Source organism: Strigops habroptila, chromosome 2 (genome assembly GCF_004027225.2).
Source record: "Strigops habroptila isolate Jane chromosome 2, bStrHab1.2.pri, whole genome shotgun sequence".
NCBI classification, from domain to species: domain Eukaryota; kingdom Metazoa; phylum Chordata; class Aves; order Psittaciformes; family Psittacidae; genus Strigops; species Strigops habroptila.
Genome location: NC_044278.2, coordinates 38,543,831 through 38,565,729, shown reverse-complemented (window position 1 = coordinate 38,565,729; position 21,899 = coordinate 38,543,831). Strand labels below are relative to the sequence as shown.

General features: G+C 36.4%; 1 protein-coding gene across 13 annotated transcripts in view; it reads right to left on the bottom strand.

Annotated features, from left to right (window-relative positions):
• Positions 1-21,899, bottom strand: part of DMD (dystrophin) — a 1,118,883-nt gene that overhangs the window by 936,411 nt on the left and 160,573 nt on the right. For all 13 annotated transcript variants that reach the window (XM_030475728.1, XM_030475726.1, XM_030475707.1 and 10 more), the window contains exon 2: positions 8,719-8,780. In XM_030475728.1, coding sequence (XP_030331588.1) covers positions 8,719-8,780 — 62 coding nt within the window. The remainder of the gene's footprint in view (positions 1-8,718; positions 8,781-21,899) is intronic.

The following is a 21,899-nucleotide window of genomic DNA, read 5'->3' as shown; positions in this document are numbered from 1 at the left end:
CTTTGGAGGTTCTGAAGATGATTACATGTAACAGTAATGAATTCTGAGAACAGAAATAATGATGTCTGCTGCCAGTAGCAAGCTAGACATACGCACCACTGAGACTGGTATTTTAGTGTATATTTAGCTTATTCCTATCTCCTCCTCAAGATACATACACCATAATAAATTCAAGACAACAGCATGTATTCAATTTTCTTTAATATTTTTTTCTTGAAGTGCAACAAAAAAGTGTGAGAGTTTGAATTAAAGCCTAGGAGATGCAAGTCAAAGTGTGAGAAGGAAAAGGTGAAAGAGCTCAATGAACTTCACTTGACTGTTCTTTTCCTCAGTAAAACATATCAGAAACGAAAGTCCAGTGCCCTCTATTGCCAACAGTAGCGATTGCTATGCTTGCTCAGCATGTCTAATGCATCTGTGGGCAGCCCTTCTTATTCTGCTATAAAAAAGCAAGGATATAAAGACAAATTATTTTAACATAATAAAAAGGCATATATTTTAATCCATTTTCTTAATTTTATTAATAGACTCAGAAGTTTCAGATTAAAGGTCTCGGATACTACATTATCATACAAAAGTTTAAAATGTAGCCTGTAGCCGTTAATTCAAAGGTTTACAATGGCAGAAGGGTTTTGTCAAATAGATGCTCATTGTTTAAGATAATATATTTGTACTTTTGCATGTGCAAACAAAAGATACTGAGAATATGACATAATCTTCAGTGACTAGACTGCAGCAGTGACAGCTCTAGTGCCTTATGGCTGGTGGGGATTTCCCCACATGGGCAGGATGGCTGTGGTGCCAGGCCTTGAGCACCCATGGGAACCTTAGCCCAGGAAGGAAATCAGGCTCTGAGGCGGGTATAAAGTTCTGGAAAAGCTGATCCTGAATGGTAGCCAGTTTTGAATTTATGCCCACTAAGGCAAAGCAGAGAAAACATGTCACTGCTTGTGCAGTCAAGGGAGCAGACAAGCAAGTCTCACTTGCAAGCAAAAGGTCTTCAGAGATACACAGCCAGTAACCCACAGCTCCACCAAAAGATGCACAGATAATTAAGTGGAAGGAGAAATTTCACTTTTCATCAAAGTGAAAATGAATCTGCTCTCCAAGAGCTGTCTTGTTTAATTGCAGTCATTTAGACATTCTGGGGGAAAAAAACCCACAACAGGCAAAGTTGTAAAATCTCCTGGCAATAGAACAATGTTATAGAGGAGAAAAATTATAGAATCCCTTCCCTCATGCACACATAAAAAAATCTTCCCTGTCTGTACATCAGCTTAAAACAAAACAAAACCCAATATATAGTCCCACTAGCTTTTTGTTAATCTGATACACCTATCTTTGTGTCTTTGAAGCATAACCAAATACATTTTTGTTCTTTCTAGGTTTCCAAGTAAAAGGGTTCTTTTCTACACTGACAGTTTTAAAGGCATTTCCAGCTGTGTGGCTGCCACGGTGGCTTATGAGGTTTGTGCTTCTGATGTTTGCAAGAACAGAGAAAATAGAGAAGACCACCCTCTTGAACAGTACTTTGTTTTTGTTATGCTGCACTGTGACACCACTTAGCTTCTGGTGATCCTTGTTTTTACAGTAAGTGCAAAGAGGTTAGAATCACAGAATGGTTTGGGTTGGAAAGAACCTTAAGATCATTTAGTTCCAACCCCCCCTGCCATGGGCAGGGACACCTCACACTAGACCATGTCACCCAAGACTCCATCCAACCTAGCTCTGAACACTGCCAAGGATGGGACATCCACAACTTCCTTAGGCAGCCTGTTCCCATGCCTCACCACTCTCACAATAAAGAATTTTTTCCTTATATCTAACCTAAATCTCCTCTGTTTAGGTTCAAACCCATTACTTCTTGTCCTACCACTACAGTCCATGATGAAGAATCTATTTTAATCCCTGACAACATCCAGGCCTCTATATAAGGCAAAGTTAAATATTGATAAATATTACATTGTTAAAAGAGACATGTCCTAAACGTTTTACCAACAGTAAGCTGAAAAGTTGCTCTGGAAGCAAAACAAAGTCAGAGTTGATGTTATATGCAAAATTCAAAGCATGAGGATATTTGTGCCTTTAAACAGCACCTGTTTCTGTTCATAGTAACTTTCTGATGGTAACTTTCTTGATTATTTAAAAAAAAAAAAACTATAAAAATGCATCAATAGATAGTACAAGTTCTAGAATGAAATTTTGAGTAAAATAAATGGTAATATTGCCATTGGTATTGCCTTTAAAAGTAAAAATAATTTAAAAGTCATTTTTCATTCCAAAGGAAATTTATTTGAAACATAATAAATATTCACACAGCATGTATCCCATTTTACTGCATCATTAAAAAAAAAAAAAAAAGATAGCGATATGGAGATTTAACAGGTAATTTACTATACATCAATGCAAATAATTCTGAGCATGTGTTTTGTCTGACACTTGCTTATGTATTCTGGAGATATCCAAAAAAGGAAAATCACTTAACAATGCAGACGTGTTTTCTATACCAGGTTTAAACATCATTTGTATGGGGGAGGGGGAATTAAAAGCTTTTGCTTTAATAATACAGAATAGACATGATAGGCCTTCGGTGTGCTGTTGCAAGATGTATTACATAAAGGTTATTCGAATAAGAAAGCATGGTATTTTAAAAAAGTATGTGTCCCAAGGGTAGCGTTGATCACACAGAGCTGGAAAGCAAAGTTAAGCACTATAAATCTTCAATGAGAGTTCTGGTTATTTGCCACACTGTAGTAGAGAAAAGCAATTTGGTTCCCACATTAGTAAACTGTTCCTCATCACTTTCACTGTAGCACTTAAAAAGGCTGGCAAAAGAGACACAGAACAGATTGATTAGGTATTTAGGATAGATGAATATCAGTTGTGGTGTCTTACATCGAATAATACCAACTATGATTTTTTCAGATTTATCACATGGTACGATTTGAAATTTGTGTGGTTTTCTGTTTTTTTTCTTTCAGAAACAAATTTAAAAAAAAAAAATTATCAATATTTAGTTCATGGATTGAGCTGACACCTACCATATTCACTTTTAATATACATTCTTTAAAGATTTGATCAGGGTCTTACCATAGACACAATTTCAAAATTTTACTTAGAAACCATCTTTTGTTTGTCCTGGAATCAATGTTCTTACATGTGATACCTGATCCTTCCTGTCATTTATATCTACATTAGTGCTCCTTAGCTGAATAGAGCACAACTTTGGTTTTGGTGAAATTCAGCAGAACAATTCTGACCCAAATAAGTAAATGGATATGGGCACAAAACTAGAAGCTTTTGAAGCAAACCCTAGTGTGAATATGCAGTATCAGCAAGAAAATTACAATACATGCTATTTTATGACCTGGTAGCTGCAACACTTGATATTAGTGCGTGTTGGTTGATCAAAGCTTTGAGTGCGGTCAGCATTCAACCATCATTTACTTTGACCACAATTACTCTTTTTAGAATGTCTTAGTACCTCTTTTTACCTCTTAAATTAAAAGAATAAAAAAAATAAGCTTGCTTTGGTTTTGTTTCGTTGATTGGTTTGGGGGTTTTTTCCTCTATAATGTGAGAATGGGTGCAAGTGAGTCTAGTTTGCATTGGGGTAAAAAAAAAAAAAAAAGTTTAAATACCGCCTACTGCTTTTAATTCTACCTCAACTTGGAACAGTTTGGATACAGATAATGTAGGAAGAGCTGATTTCTGGGGTTTTAGCTGAAAACAGTAATAAAGACTGGGATGAACTACAGACTGAGAACACATCTGGCACTGCCAGTGTCAGGTATGGTTCAACACAGCTGAAAAATACAGGGCTAGCTGTAAATGCTTTTGACTGGGAAACAGCTGCAGGATTATCTGTGGCAACATGGAGCTCAGCAAACAGGGCTGTTTTTCCAACAGCTTTATGGGGGCAAGGCACTAAAATCTACGTAAATGGCTAAAGCACCACAGCTATCTGAATGAACATTTCTGAACTTGTCTACCATGATATGAAAGTTCCTCCTGCAAAGCCAGTGCTGGTGTAGGATTTTTCCTTCAGAATTGAGTTCTAGAGAGTACAACAGCAGCAAACCCTCCTGATTGCTTTTATTAAGTGAAACAGCCAGAGATCTTTTCTAGTCTTGTAGACATGCAGCATGCAACTACTGTTCTGTTTTTAGAAATAAACACACGAGCAAGACATCAGTGAACTTTGAGCAACCTGATCTGAACCTCTAAGTTCATTGTTTAATTCCAGTTTTCCTACCAGTCACTCATCTAAGCAGCTGTCTTCATTTGACCTATAGGTTATTTGTCAAGACAGCAGTTTGGACAGGGCTAATACTGAGTATTTTAATATGTGTTTCTGTGATTTGCTGGCAACCTCCCTCCCTCCAGCTCCTTTTCTTGGTTATTAATTGGCAGTCCTGAAATATGGCTAAAGAAATGGTACATCTGATGAAGTTTGACATAGATTATTCACAGGGGTTAACATATTTCCATAGAAGCCAAATCTTAAAGAACTTTGTCAGACTAAACTATTATTGTCTACTCCAAAAGCTTCACCAGATTGCTCCCTTCACAGAGTCTTCAACACTTCGAATTCACTTTGTCATGATTGGCTTTTTAAATTTGTTTTAATTTGAAATTACTGTGAGTGATAGCATGGAAACTGAGCAAAACCAGCACTGCAAATTTCTCTGTCAGATGCCAGACTTATGGCAGTCTCTCTAGACCTCAAATATTTGACATATTTCCTCCATAGGTCAGTAAACATTTCATTTGTATCAATAACTTTTGTTACTTGATATGCAAAAGGCATTTAATCTACAATTGCAGGAGACCACTAAAGCAAACAGGAGTCTTGAACAATTTCAAGTTGTCCATGAACTCAAGAAGAAGGAAAGAGCTGAGATTGTCAAAACACCTCCTATCGTATAAGCCACAGACAAACACTGGGTCATTGGGAAATTATTTTGACTGCTATGTAGTTCGACTGAAGTCGTAAGCAATGCCCCCCTTCTGGGTTCCTTTTATCCCTGCATATACCAGTTACCTGAACAATCTAGCTGCTATTCAGAACAATTTCATTAGTAAAAAGTGTATTTAATTTTGCTGACTTATCTATTAGCCACATATATCTTAAATGAGGCTGTCAACTTTACCTTTGGCACAGACTGCATCTTTACTATGTTTCTCCACACTATCAGTACAAAAATGGGACTCTAATTCCACAGTCACCACACAAACCACTACCTTCTAATATTTCTGCCTGCAGATAAAAAGCTTCTGTTCTTCACAATTTAAATTCTCCATTAAAAAGATTTCTTATCAAATGATCTTTGGTTTACATAAAGCTAAGTAATGCAACTATTGGGCATCTTAAATTTATTTTCATATTCTGCCTTCTGCAATATCAACAGGAAGAAAACCAAAACATGAAGTAGAGAAACCATAAAAAATTATCCCCTTTTTTCCATCTACCATGCTCTATGTTCTGACTCTTGTCTATATGTACTGTCATATACTGACTCCTTTGACTATATAGTGGAATTTTCAACACTTCTGTAGCAGAAATGTGGACAACCTATTTAAACCTCTGAATTTATAAGCAATAAAATCTGGTTTTTGATATTGCAGATTGAGATGTTGAAAACTCATTCACAAATTACTATTCATTTATGAAACCCACTTACAGATTAAGCTGCTGACTTTAAATTAGCCATAGGGGTATAACCTAAAATTCAAGCTGCAAAATTTACAATGATTAGCTGCTTGCCTTCTCTGTACTCAAAACTGTCAGTACTTTGAGACAGTTCCTCCGTAATGAGGGAACAAAATAAATTGCCAATATTTCTTTAGTCATAGGAGCATGCTCTTTCCTTTTTAGGGTGCGGAGCTTTTGGCGCTGGAATTTTCAGGTTTTCATTTTGAAATTAATTGCCATTTACAAGCTCTTTCGTACATGCAAGTAAAGAACATTTCCATTTTCAGTAACACTTTGTATTTTGAAGCCTATTATACACTGAACAATTGAAGATGTTTGACCAGTGAGGGAATGTAAGCTCATTTAAAATGGGGTACTCCCATTGTTAAGATAATTGTTGTGGCGGTTTCAAAGTTCCAGCAGAGAACTGCTACACTTGAGGGCTCATGATGCATTTGCATTCCCTCAAACACATAGTTAAGATTCTGTGTTTCATTTACAAAGGTTTCAGTTATTTCAAATTTTAAAAGTTGAGATCTGAGCAAAAACTATCACACCCAGGTCTAGATCTTTTATAACAGCTCTAATTATAGTTCTATTATTAAAAAACTAGGTTAGGATACCTTGCTTTGCTATCATTATGTACACTCCGCAGAACTTAACTGTTTTATAAATAAACTTCTTCTGAGGGCAAAGAAAAGCTCTTTCTGAATAAAATTATATTAAAGCAATACGCTCTACATTTTTTAAAGTTGCTTTAAGTTTCAATTTATTGCATGCCACTTAGATGATAAACCAAAAAGGTATCACTAAAGAAAGTCATACACAATGTCTATGATTAAAGCGGTGAAAACAGAAAGGTCTCTCAGAATATATTCTGCATTTCTCCTATACTTCTAATTTACTAAATGTTTTATCTCACAAACATTAGAAGCCAACTTTTGGGCTCTCTTACTGCAACAATGATGAGATGCTTATAGATGAGTCACATACTGTAATCTTTAAAGCACTTTTTTTTCATAATCCATCTTCTGGTTGTAGGAGTAGGAATTAGAGTTTCAGACAAAATATTCTGGTTATACGTAACAACTTTGCGGGAAAAGAGTAACGTGTCCAAGATTTAAAGATCAATGTTTTTTTGGTAGACTGATTGTTGAAATAAAAAGACGCTGTCCAAACCACAAGTGGCGCATGAAGCAAAGAAAAACTTGCACCATAGTTTGTAGTAGGTTTTCCTCAGAGTCCAAATGAAGTAGAGATGAATACTTCTCCAGTATGTGTATGAATGTGTGTACATGTACAACTAAAAATTTATAGAACTGAAGTAAAAGGTAGTTAAAACATCACTGAAGTACACTCCATTGAACTAGAATTGGAGGAAAGACATCTAGATCAATTCAGACAACTGAGTCAAACCTACCATTAAAAACATCTGCTTATTGGTCATATTTTCTAAACCCGTCATAATTATTGTTCTTGTGCATACTTGCTCCAAGTTTCCACAGTAACTGAAAGGTTTGTTGTTGCATAAAACAACGATTTCTGAGAAAACAACGTTCTAGGAACATGACACTTGATTTAGATATAGAAGCAACAGTTACCCTTAGTTTTCTGTAACTATTTCTGTGACCATAACAAGGCCTGACTGGCAATATATTTCAAATCAGCTTGCATCAGATGACGACTGCTAGGGCTATGTCTTCGTATATGGAACACCAAGACAGTAAATTACTTAAGTTAAAATCTCACTGTTGCCAAGTAAAATAAAAGAATTACAATTTTCACCTTCTGTTAAGTACTTCTATTATCACAGCCATAATATATATGTCTGGGTTTTTTTTTTTCTCCCAATACTACCATGTAGCTGATTCATTTCATTTCTGATTGACCACAATTTCCAGAGCTTTTCTTTGCTTTATTATTGACAGCCCAGTTACTGCTTCTTCTGTATGCATACATTTTACTTCGGTCCTAAATATAATACTTCACACTTGTCTTGTAATTCACTGATTAATTTGAGACCATTTGAGTTCAGGACTGTATTTCATCCTGATCTAATCCTCCAAACTGCTGGTCATCTCTGTTGTAAAGATGCTGCACGCAAATGTGTGCTGTCTAAATCATTTGAATTACTCTTAGAAAATGCTCCAGACCAGGGAAAAGTCCTGTGGGACCCCTTGCTGGACTGCACCACTGCTGAGCATGTTTTTCAACATTATGGTGGTCCTATTCAGATGATGTTACCCCTCTTTTTTAACAAGGAGAATCAGATGGGGCACAATCAAAAGCCAGACTAAACAGAAGTTATATCACAGCTACTATTTCATTTTTGTCCATTGCCAGATAAAACAACAGATTGTGGGATTGACTTAGTTTATTACTGGCAAATACAGTTCAGTAATTATCCTCCAGCAATTTTAAAAGTGTTTAATAAAATTAATAGTTTGAGCTCCATTTTTCCTGTATATTAAAGACAAAATTATTACATACTGCCAGAGGACCTCTTTTAAGTAAGTTAGTTATTTGATCTTTTTTCAAGTACATTTGAGATCTTTACCAAAGATAACTATTTCAAAATGTATTATAATTGACTTTCATATTTTACTGACTGGATCACACCTCTTGTCTTTGACCTTGCTCGTCTCCAATTCATTTGCTTTTGTTAAATTTGGGATTGCAATTAGAAGCAAGAAAAGACAAGCCGAATAGAGGAAACTTTTCCATATACTAGGAACATAACAAAGAATGCCAACAATCAGTAATATATCTGCATCAGTAGTTTGAGAAAAGGTGAAGTAACTAGAGACAGCATTTTAAGAGGACGGCTTCTTACATTTCAATCTCTACTGAAATCAAGGGAAAACTTGGTCATTTTTTCTAATAAATCAGTCAACTACATTCAGCAATATCTGAAACTTGTAACTGTTATATTGAAAATTAAACCTCAGTGGAGGAAAATCAAGATTTTTTTTTTAAAAACATACAAACCAAATTTTTGTTTATGAATAAACAAAAATATTTACCTTAGCAAATTGTGCATTTATCCATTTTGTGAATGTTTTCTTTTGAACATCTTCCCGTTCATCTGCCAGAGAAAAGTAAAGCACTTCATTAGAATTGTTCAACAAAGTGGCACAATATTATTGACTGAAGCTTCAGTCTTGGTTTGTAGTAAAGCTACTAATGATAATTCAAACGCATTCAGGGTACCTATTTGTATGTATTCTGTCCTTGGCAATTACATCATCATGTTTTTGAAAGCCTAGAGGTTCCCTACATAGTCATGGTCTATATCCCTAGCTCATCTCACCCACCCTGTGGTTTCTTTTCTTCTGGAACAAAGCATGTTGCAGTAGGATCTGAAATATCCAATTCAAATTTTTAATTTCATGTAAGTATTTAAAAAAAAAAAAAAAAAAGGGGGAAAAAAAGGTGTTACCCAATGAATTATCAACAGGACACTCTTCTACAGCACTTTTGTAAAAGTGCTTGAAATAACAAGTTTATAAGCACACCCTCATATTTCTTGAGGAAGTCTTCCAGACCACAACGATAGTTCTCCATTGGCAGTCCCTGCCATACTTTATGCATTTTCTGCCTTGCAGATATTTACCTGACACAATTTGTCATATATTTTTCCTCAAGTGGGGAAAGAAAAAAAAACCCCACACATTTGTTCAGCCATATATGAAATTCCTTCTCAATTCTTTAATACACAAAACACTGTAGATGGAGATAATTAATCTTAGGCCCTGATTTCTTTATCTAAGTTGTAAGTAAAGTCTTGATGCAGAATTAACTGGACACAGAAAGATACAATTCTGACGTATTTTATGTAGGCAGGAAGAGAAAGACGTCCTCAAATTAGAACTTAATAAGCATTTACTCAAAAAGATCTGTAGGTATTATCTCTGAAATAATACAGAAGGTCAAACCTTTCTATAACAAAGACAAACCAAACTAGAACTAAAGGGCATATGTGGAAAACATTGCAGAATGTTTATACTAAAATAACGCTCACTCAATGCTGCCTTTTGGTTTGCAGTAAAAGGCTCTACTTTTCTTAAATAAAAAGGGATATTAAATTCCCATCTGAAATGTTCAGCAATTAATAATGTTAATGGATTCATCTGAATTTGAAAGTCAGGTATGGATGAGCTACATGAGAAATGTGCAGCATTAATAATGTACTTTGCTTTTCCCTCCCTCCACCCCTCCAAGGAGACATGGAAAATCTTTTTGGTACAAATATATCTTTTGTTCTTAAAACCTCACCTCAATAGCACTTTATAAGTGGCTTTTCACAAGAATGTTTTCCATTCTCAACAATACAATATACCCAGGAAAAAAAATAATACTAGAGTTTGTAAAACTACTATTTCATTATAAAAAACTTCTGCATACAAGATTGAGCATATTCTAATTGCTTTCATGATTATGGTGAAGAGATTGACAATACAACAGTACTACTGGAAACATACCATAGAAGTCAATCATTATACACATTCTGCCCCCCATATAGGAGTATTTGCTACAATAAACTTTCTAGAGTTCTACTACTATCTATCCCAAATAATGCTTCTTGCTTCACCCCTTGGATGAAAGTGGTATTTTAATATTTTGTTGGTTGAAGATGCATAATCAATCTAACATTGTATTACAACCTTCTTCAAAAACTTCATGTAAAACATTACATATAAACAGCTATTTCTGTTTAATCATCTCTGATACAAATGCCAAATGCAACCTTAAAATGGGGTAAAAGAAGAGTATGTGGTATTTAGCAGGGGAAAAGAAAGAGGCAAAAACACCTCTTTCAGATTGTTTAAACTTTCACTTTTCCACCCCAGGCTACTGTAATAGCATTTTCAGTAACAGTGTGTGGGGTTTGGGGTTTTTTTTCACCGTAAGGTTATGTGCCAAAGGTTTGATTGCTATTTAGCAATTTGTGTCCATTAAGCTAATAAAACCCATGGTCTCTTGAGGAAAATGACAGTTAAACCCACAATTTGAATGTTTGAAACTTACTCAAATTTCAGGCAATGCTCTGCTACCTTTGCAAACACAAATCTATTCCACTGATGTTATCTTTATACAGAGATCATGTAAAGCACTTTTATCTCTTGATGCTTGGTCTGACAAGTTTATACCATAGCAATTTGTTAGTCATAACCTCCTAACCGAAAAAAAGATCAATCTCTTGGTTATGTATGTACAGCATGTTTCCCCCACAGTAAACACGACTTCTTTCAGAAAAATATGTTCTCCTAACCCAGATCTACGGATTGGATGCTAGATGTGGAAGCTGAATGACATTTGTCTGGGTGCTGTAGAAACATGCCAGGAACACTCATCTGCCACTTTCATAATCCTGTATTCATAACAGAGCCTTCAGCAGCGAGCTGATGAATGCCCTTGAAGGTGTTTTTACTGTGAGTCAATAAGAATAATCAAACGACCAGGCAGGTAATTCCTTCAGCTGTTCAAGAGGAATATAGTATGTTTACTTCTTTTCCTTCAAGCTGGAAGAATTGCAGAATAGCATACTGTCTCCCTTAAGGTTAAATATAAACATGAAATACTGCATGGATCTAGAATTCCTTTATCTCAATAATAACGTGATCACTTCCCAGAGCAATAATGTGCTTTTATCAGAATGCTGGACATAAAGCAGAACAGGCTTAACCTCCTTTCTGCAGGTTATCAACTCAGAAAATGAACACACTGGAGTCTACAGAAAGCCTTCCGGGGGGGGGGGGGGGGGGGGGAGGAGGATACTGACTTGTGAAATTTATCTGATTTTTATGCACTAGAGCCTCAAGTGGACAGACCTTGTTTTAACTAGAATACATTCACAAATGGATCTTATAATTCTGATATTTCTGGTAGGATGAGCATCCAGCTTCGCAACTGTGAATGCAAACCTCTCAAATTAGCTAACTGTATATTTGACTTTAAAAGTATTATTCCATTCTATAGCTCATAAGAAATCACGGCAAGGAAAGAAAGTGCAGTATTAATGGAGCTAATAATCTGACAAAGGACAGTTCCAAGATTTAATCAGGTGGCAAGGGTAATAGTGACAAGTGGCACACTGAAGAATACTTAGGAACATGCAACCAGGATTCAACAGAACAAGGATGAGATTACTAATTGCAAGTGGTTACCAGACAACTTTCCTAGATAATAAAGTAGTTCATGTTTGCAACCTACTGCTAAAATGAAATTCTTTTCTATTTTCCACCAGAAAAAAAAAGCACAACATTATGTTGTAATCTCTTAGTAAACTACACTTATTTTTCCAAAACACCCCCCCCCCCCCCAAATACCACCAAACATATTAAATGAAAAATGGCAGCAGGAAAAAAAAACACAAACCATATCTGGTATACTCTAGATACATTCTAAAAGCACACAGCAGTGTTAGCAAGTCATAAAAAGCAATACTTTTAAACAATGTGAGCTGCCAAATACCAAGCAGATTTTAAATGAACCAAGGTTCAGAAACATACAGTATATATGTCACTATATCATTGCATTTGTACGATATAAGCCACAGAAAACATGGATGGGGGAAACTTCACTCTTTGCTGCATCCTTCTCTTTTTCTAGAGGATCTTCACTTTCTCTTACTCTTGACACAACTGAATAAATAATGCTTTCACAGACTCACAGAATGGTTGAGGTTGGAAGCGACCTCTGGATGTCATCTGGTCCAACCTCCCTGGTCAAGCAGGGTCACCTAGAGCAGGTTTTCCAGGACCACATCGAGTCTGTTTTTTAATATTTCCAAGGATGGATACTCCACAGCCTCTTCTCCTATAGACTGCAGCATCAGTAGTGAATCTTTCCTACCATCTGTACTCTGCCTTACACATATGTGGGTAGTGGTTACCAATTTAAGTAGCTCAGGAAACTTTCCTGAAGAGTAAGTACAGCCAATTTTTGAAAATTAGAAGACATTCAAGAAAAGTATGCTGGCATAAGCTTTAATTTGAAATGAAGAAACAAATCATTGTCTTTAAGGTGTCAATAAAGATATTACATAATATGTGTGAAATATCTGAATCACTGCAGAGACAGGCAGCGATAGGAGGCTCGGTTGTGTGAGCAGTCTTCAGCAAGCAATTCCATCACAGGTTGGAACATAAACAGGAAAAACGGAGACTTGTCTTACTCCATTACCCAGTGTCGCCTTGAACTGGGTTAAACAATAATTGACTAGCTATGTTTTGTCTACTGGGAACTATCAGGAAGAAGAAAAAAGAAGAAAAAATTAAAAAATTAAAAAATTCCAATATACTAGCTGAAAACTTTGAAACAATGGTGTTAAGGCAGGTGTCAGTTCCTTCATTCACGGCAACTGCAGGTTCATCAGAACTGCACTATAGAAAATAAAACCATCAGAATTGCTATTTTTGCTAGAAGCCAAACAATGCAGATTTAGAAAAGGCCAGGATTTGCTTCAGTGACTGGAGTGAGTACCAGCTCTGGTGGGAACACTAGGAACAAAAGAGGCCACAGACAGTCACATTATTGATACTCTGGCTCCATCAACTCACTATTCTTAGAGATTTCCAGCACATTGTTACAACACTCTGCCAGTAACTGCAACTGCTGAGAAATGTTCCCTTCCCATTCTTGCTTATCTGAGAGGGAGAAAAGAAATCAATGCAATACAATGACTGAATGATATTTGAGTGGACTAGCTTTGATTTTTAGTCATTGAGGTCATCCAAGACATTCACAAGCTGACAGGAAATACAATACACTGCTTTGACAGACAGCCAATGATTTTAAGGCTATTGCTCATGTAGGGCAATATTGTAACATACAATTCTTTATCCATCTTCTATAAATATACTGATGAGCATACTTTATCTGAATACTGTTAAAACTCCTTGTTCCCTATGCTAACTGTTGAGACTTTCTTGTGGAACCTGAATCAAATCACCATAATCAGACCATCTCAGGCTTCTCAAAATACTGATGAACCTATTCAAAATCTCAGCAGAAACAGGAGACTTCAGCATGCAGAAAACCCTCATTAATACATAAATTTTTAAAAAGTACATCACAATCCTCTGAGAAATAGTATATCAACATTTTCTGCGGACATGTGGTAAGATTCATGGCAAATTTAGGAGAAAAGCAGGGGTATTACTATACTGAAAAGACTTAATCTCAACTCTGCTCCCTCCATCCCCTTGTTCAAATACAGGAACTCAGGAAGAGGGAGTCTCTTCGCTGATCTGAACAGAAGAGAGAATGGCTATAAAACCCAACCTACAAGATTTCTATGGACACCACAGGCCTAGATTGAATGTCACGCTGAGAAAGCCTTTTATTTTTCTCATTATTTTAGCTGGAATTGTTCTCTCATGATAAATGTTTCAGGGAAATTGTTTCCTGACTTTTTTTTCATTCTTTAAGGCACTACAAGTGTTTATATAAGGTCTCATTCTTCTGACCTAGCTTTGCCTAATTACCTATTTTGGGAAAAACTACAGGGTGCTTTTGAGGACGAGTATGGACGTCATGGGGTAGAAAAAGAGCAGGAGCAGTACAAAAGATGGAGAACACAACTGAATGCTAGCCTGGAACAGAAGGAAAGAAAACAACAACAACAACAATGCAAAAAGATGAGGAAGGGATGAAAGACAGAAGAGGAGAGAAGCACCTTTTCCCTGGCGTGGGGGAAAAAAGGACAAAAGACATATAGAGAAGTAGAAGTGAGATGGCTAAAGGCAGAGACAAACTCTTTCTGAAAGAAAAAGGGATAAGGCATTTCTTGTGATATCTGGTAGCTAGAAGTTATATGCAGGGAAGCAGTGGCTTTGAGCAAAAGAACCACCCAAGTATGTACAGCAAAAAGAGCACAGTGTGATCTGCCTCTCCAGGCCATTAACTTCTTAAAAAAAACAAAACAAAACAAAAAAAAAACCAAAAAACCTCAAAACAAACCAAAAACCAAAAAGAGAAAGATTTGACTAGCATCCAAAAATACCAGGATAATGCAAGCTACATATGATCCCTAAAACAGTAACAAGCAGCTGTGAAATGTACACACAGACCTAGGTTTGAACAAATAAATTTGCTGCATGTTTGTTAAAAACACTCCCTCCCAACCCACCATTTCTCAGCCTTTTCCTCTAAATAAACTGTAGCAGGTACAACTTCCAAGATAAAAGCAGGAGCACAATTCCAATAGAACTTAAAAAAAAAAAAAAAAAAAGCCAGCAATAAACAGAATTTCAGTTCACATTTTCAGAACATTTTAAGTATACACAACATGGGGTATTCAGCTCCAATTCATACATTGGTAATGGTATTCCCAGCAGTTCGCCTAGTCCTCTCTGGTCTACCACACACAAGCACACTTCGGGAACTGATTGTACCTCTCCCTGTCTATGGATTTGATTCAGGAGGAAGGAGCAGAACTGCTAACAGGCAATAACCGTCCTGAAGGGCCTATAGGCTGGTTGCTTTCTACTTGCTGTCTGGCTGTTAAGTGGAGTACCTAATGACTTAGCTGTTTAGATTGCAAAAAAAGCAGAGAAAGAGGACCCCAATTTCACGTTTCTTGTCATCACTGGGGTACGAGCGTGGGAAGGGAGTAGCAGTGCTTTCCTCTCCCATATCACTTGACACCATACTGACTGTCAGGACCTCCCCCTCAAACGCTGGTGATCCACCCTTGCCTTAGGCTTTCAATAATAAGGACATGAAAGAGTTTTGAACCACACTCTACCAAAAATGCCCTCGTCTCCTAGTTATTGACAGCTCTGCAAACATAAGCTTTACTGGTTTTGTTTGCTGATTTTCTTTTATTCTTTTCCAACTAGAAATTTTGTTGGATCCAGGACCCAGAAAGTTTTTCCCAAAGAGAAATCACTCCTAAAATGAAACCTAAAAAGCCGCACTGTTTCAATACATAAGATTTCACTGCAAAGGATAAATCTCTTCCCAAAATAAAAGAACAAATCTACCTCTGCCTGAGAAACTGGTGCTCAAAAAGGAAGGATTTCAGCTTATGACTTAAATTATCTTTACATGGAAATATATTATGATTCATTTGATTATTCAGCTGTGTATAAGCAGTGTTCCTTTTATTATCTTTTTTCAGTATCATATACATACACTGACAAATGAAAAATGGGCTTAATAACATATTCATAGAAGCACGTGCTATTTTAGCATCATACCATCATTTTAATAGTATTTTCTGAATACTGTAGATGATGTATTACATGCTAAACTGAGGTAGCATGTTTACCTTCACTTAAATCTCCATACTGGTTAGAAGTGCTACAGCAGCTGAAATCACTGCAGCTTTCTAGAACTTGCAGAACATTGTATGATTAAACTATAATATCAACTTTTTGGCAGACACCACTGAAATCCTACAATCATAGAATCAACTAGGTTGGAAAAGAAAGACCTTTAAGATCATCAAGTCCAACTGTTAACCCAGGACTGCCAAGTCCACTACTAAATCATATCACTAAGGGCCTCATCTACACAGTTTTTGAACACTTCCAGTGACAATGATTCCACCACTTCCCTGAGAAGCCTGCTCCACTGCTTCATGTTGCCAGTACATCCAAGTACTTTGAAAAAATACCAATAAAGATGATTTAAAAGCTTTTTCTTGTTGCTAAAAAAAAAGCATAAAGCATATGCAGGCTAAGACTGCTTAGTGCTAGAAACTATACCAAATTCAGCACAAATTGACAGAAAATTTGCTGAAGTTACCAATATTACTAAAATATGAAAGAAAATTAGGAGGAGTTGATAGATACTAACTTCATCTTTTCAAATTAATATGTTTGAGGAAAATATCTTACTATTTCTTGTTGGATTATCATTGGACATCGTGCAGTGCTACAGAAAATCAACAGGTATGCCTTTTTCCATATAGATTTACTACTACTATTATTACACATAAAACCTATTAGAACTCCACAACCCACAACTGCAATTTCTAACACAGCTGATGAAAGATACTTCAATCTTTTAATCTCCTAGAGACATCTAAGGACTTGTAAGGTCACCTAGCAGAGATCACACTCTGCTCAGAGTAAGGAAACATTAGCTGCTCAGCCCCATCTCTGGTTGTTCATCTGACTTGGACAAAAGGGTAGAACCTAAAAGGTTTAACTTATTTCAGGGAGTGACTAAATATGATAAACAGATTAAATATGTCTTGTCTGTATTAACTCTGGTTTCAGATGTTCTTGATTTAACCCATCTTTGTCCCTCCCTAAAGAAAAAGGGAATTATTAACAAGAGAGCAATAGCTGGCTCAAAAAAGCAGTATCATCTTTTTTTTCCCTCCCTCCTCAGAGCGCACACATATTTTCACACTTTGCTCCTTGTGGAGGAAGGACTGCAGTATTAGGACAGATTGATAGGCACAAGCAGGTAGCAAGGCAGCAGCAGTCCCTCTGCTCCCTAACATACAGCCAGCACCAAGAAAATCCTCATCAGTTAAAGACTAATAAAACTGGTTTGTGTACACAGTGTGTTTAGTGGCAACTCATAAGTTGTTACTCCTCTGTACCAATGATTTGAGAATTGCTGAAACTAATTTAAGGTGGAAGCAAGTGCTCTTCCCTTGGCTGCTGTTACCAAGCCGTCTCAAAGCAAACCCCAGCATTATAAATGTTCCTGTCACCGCTGTGGGAAAAGTTTCATACCAGAAAAAAAGCAGCACTGGCAGATCCTGTATTTCAGCAATTTCACAAAAAAAATCTCTACAAAATAAGAAACTTGGTTTTTAGCAGCTTCAGACAGCTCTGGCCTTCATGATTTTCACAAGGAGAGTTGTTATATGCACTGTAAAGAGGAAAAATGTGATAAAGGAGCTGTGGCCAACAGTGAGCTTTCCTTGCAAGGACACAGAGGCTGTAGGTTTCCGGGGGGGTTTTGTTTGTGTTTTTTAAACTTTGAAAAACAAATCAGCATTTAATTGGTCAGCAGGCCACCTCAGAGTAAGCCATGAGAGAGGCACGACATGGGAATATTAATATAACAAAGAATAATAATTAAAAAATAACAAAGTTCTGTAACTGGTTAAAACTATCCACACTTTTCGTATTTATAACTTTTATGAAAAATGCACAATTGCCTTTAATTTTGTTCAGAAAACTGAACATACATGCTTACTGTTAGTCCGACCATGTCTTTCCTTAGCTAGAGATTTTTACCAGCTAGGTTTCTGTTTGTGTTTAAATATGAACAATAAAGAACAAGGGACCAAGGATAGCAAGGTTTATTCATGAGCCAGTCAGAGCAGCATACATCAGAAAGGGGAAATAGGAGCCCACAACTTTCCGAATGACAGACTCTTCACTAACAACAAATTAAGCTGAAAGAAGCATAAGGATTTAAAATAGATAATCAGAGTCTAAAACACGACACAAGTATCTAGGGTTTCACACAAGCTTCTGATGTAAAAATGAAATTGCTGTACTGTTTCCAGCAAATGCCACCTAGTGATACATAGTTGCAAAGCTTCAAACAGCTTTTTTTTTTTTTTAATGCATTTTCTCTCAGTTTTTCAGATTTGCTTCTATGCAAAGCAAAGAAACAAAAACTTTACATGGCCAAAGGCCATCAAAATTCATGTCACACACATGCAGAACACAGGAAGGAGGATGGGTTAACCATATATAAAGGACAAATATTTGTTTCAATTTGACTTAAAATATTCATTACAAATATCCACGCTAAGTACACAGTGATGGCTAGCGCTCGCCTGTAATACTTCAAGTTCCTTTTTTTTTCCTCTGTCAAAAGCAATTAGAGAACAGGCTGTTCTAGCCTGCTTGAGTGACTGCTGTCTATTTCATGTGACCCAATTAGTGTCTCAGTTAATTAGTAGAAGCTGCCACTGAGACATGTATCAGAGAAGTTTGCAACTAATGAGACCAAGGTGTTAATATGCAATTGTTTACAATACACACCCTGTTCTTACAGTGAAAATACTGTCACAGCAAAACTGATAACGTTTACTGGCCCACACCTAGGCTTCACCTTATTATACACTATTTGAAATAACTTGAAAGAAAACATGCCCCTAAGCACAGCTGTATAAATGAAAGGTAAGTGATCTGTGTTTTCCACTCCTATTTTCACCTCACCCAAAGTAGCCAAAGTAATGACGAATGTGTCTAAATCAAAGTTGTGATTTATTTCATTCACAAAGGACTGTTACAGATTGCATGATGTCAGGTCTCTTGCCTTCCTCTCACCATCACTTTCAAGGGGAGAAAAGATAGTCAAAGAGTAAGATTTCAAAAGCCCCTGTTGATATTGATCAATTGGACAGGGGCAGGGGGGTGGGAAACTAATAGAATAGAATTTAATTCCTCTAACCCCCTTCCAATTTCACAGCTACTTTATACTGTTTGAAATGGCTCAATTGCACAAGTGACAAAAGGATCTTAAATTTTCAGAAATACACATTAGGGTGTGAGTGTTTAATTTATTGATATACTAGACATCATTTTCTCCTATTACCCCGCATTTGGGAAAACTGCACTGTTTCATATAGGTGAAAGATAGTACAAATTAGATAAAAGTGTAAATACCACACTTGATAGAAAACCTGGATTATAAAGCATGTTAAATGTGTATCCCCTACCCTCTATAGTATAAGCATTCTTTAAAGGAAAGTCATTGAATTTCTAGACAGCTTATAAGCAACACCTTGCAAACAACCATAATGTTTCGTGTAGACTATACTTCCTTCAGCTTTTTTATGAAGCTTCTATTTTTTATTTAATAGCTTTTGTTGGAAAGTGACCATTTAGCTCCTTGCACAAAGAAAAAAACATTCAAATTGAAAGAAGGTATGGAGGGGAGGTGTTTTCCTCTTTTTGTTATTAATATATTGGAAAATGAAAGCACAATCGAAATCAGTTTTACTCTTCATCCTAAATAGGGTGACCACCACTACAAAGAAAATGCACTTTATAATATTTTTAAAACAAAATGTGTTGAAGTCAGAATTCAGCAATATGCCCAGAGCCACCAATATTTCAACCCTTTTTTTCCCCCAGGAACCAGTAAGGAAAAAAACTATCATTATATGAAACAGGCATTATAAGATGTAGAAATTATGTCACCACAGAAAAGAGAAGCTCTTTAGGTAACATACCATCCTTGTCTCTTAAATTCTACGATGCGTTGCATTAGTTTCTGGTCCAGTATTTGTCTGTCAAGTACTATGGTGAGAAGTAGGCAGTGCACGATACACATGGGGAGGTACAGGATGCCTTTTTTTTTTTTTCGTTAAGCTGTCAGACATAGGTCCCACTTATGAACATTTTAATGTCTATAGTAACACCAGAACAACGTAATTTGCTACATGTTATTCAACATATTGTTTACAACTCTGCAGATGGTTCTCAGACTATTTTTAAGTTTTCTAAGGCAGTAACTGAAAGGAGTAAGGAATCCTATCCAAAACCCATCTACCTGGCATTAGTGCACTGGCATCTGTTAAATCTGAATGATCAGTTTGGGGCTGGACACACAGTTCATTCACACATGGGATAAAGCACAACATGTTAAAGCTATTATGAGAGGGTGGAGTAGAAAGAATAGGTAAAAAATAAAAGGAAAAAAGACACTGAGATACCAAGGAAGAAAGAGGAGACACATAATTCTTTTATTTATATATTAAGTCATTTTTTCCACGCTGGGGAAGGGGAAAAAGCAAAGAGGGGAGCAATTTTTAGAAAGGTAACATCATCAGATTTTGTAACATCTACTTGAAATTATTACTCCACATCAGAACATTTGAAGCACTACTAAAATACTTGCTAAAATTTGAGTACTGTTTATCTCAGTAAGTGGGCATTGTCTGAAGAAGCTACAAAAATATTTGCAATAGCAGCCTAGATTATTTATTTAGTTCATGCAGATCTCATGCCCTCCCAACTGAAACTAGGATTTTCTGGCTGCACCAGACATGAACATTTGAGATAACTAACATATTTGCTGCCTGTATGTATTCTGTGCATTGATCAAGGATTTTTCAATTCATACATCATTTAGAACTGCTTGCACTAAAGGATTTCATGTCTATAACACTAAGTGAAGATTAAGAAATATTAATATTGATGTTAGGACAGTTACCTATTATAAACATTGATTTTTATTCAATTCAGTGCCAACTCATCAGCTGTAGTAAGAGGAGCTGCACCTCCTTAATATAGATTCAGTACAGAAAAAGAAGAAAAACATCTATTTGTCATTCTTTTTACAGCTGTTCTTTTCCAGTCTAGACAACTCAAGGCAAGTGTGACATTTCACAAGATCATAAACTACATTCAAGAAACATACTGTTATTCTGTTCCAATGTTTTTTTGCAACAGTAAAGAAGAGTAATTTTCTCTGTAGCCTAATGCCTTCCAGAGGCACCTTTATCAAACCGCATAGATATTTTGATCACGTCCATCCTAACAGAAAAACAGAAGTGGAATAGATATTGGAACTGAAGTTCTGGCTTCTACCTTGCAGGATTGTACAAAAGACCAATTGAAGATGTTCAGGGCTGTACAGGGCAGAAAACACACAAGCTGGCAAACGGAGGGAAGGAAGGAAAAACCCATCACCAAGAGAGACACTGTCCTCCACTCCCCCTGCCCTTGAGAACCCAAACCGCTCCTATCAGACCCTTGTAAAATATATCCCTTCATACAGTAAGGCAATGTTCCAGACAACTGCTTTTTCACTACACATCCCAGAGTCTCCCCATGAGACTATCACATTGTGGCCTTGACAGCTACTAAAAGATCTTGAGCTACAACTATTTTGAATATCCAACAAATACAGTCAAAATTCAGAATTCGGAAAAGCAAGCTTAGTACAAAAAGTGAATTCCATATGAATTACTTTATTGTTATAACAGCTTTATTACTTAGCAATTCTCTAGTGATTCAATTCCATAATCTCAAACAGCTGTATGAAGCGGAATGAAATAAATCCCATACTCAAAATGGAGCTAAGATTGAGGATGCCTCTGAATAACTGCACAACCCAAAATATAAAAAAAGCAAACTGGACTACCACCAATGTCAGTTGACAAGCACAAGTAATATTAAACAACAGAGCAAGGGCAAAACTTTCAGCTACTTAAACGCCAGTGCTAAAATGTAAGCAAGAAATTAAAAGGGCTGAAAAAGGAGGAAAG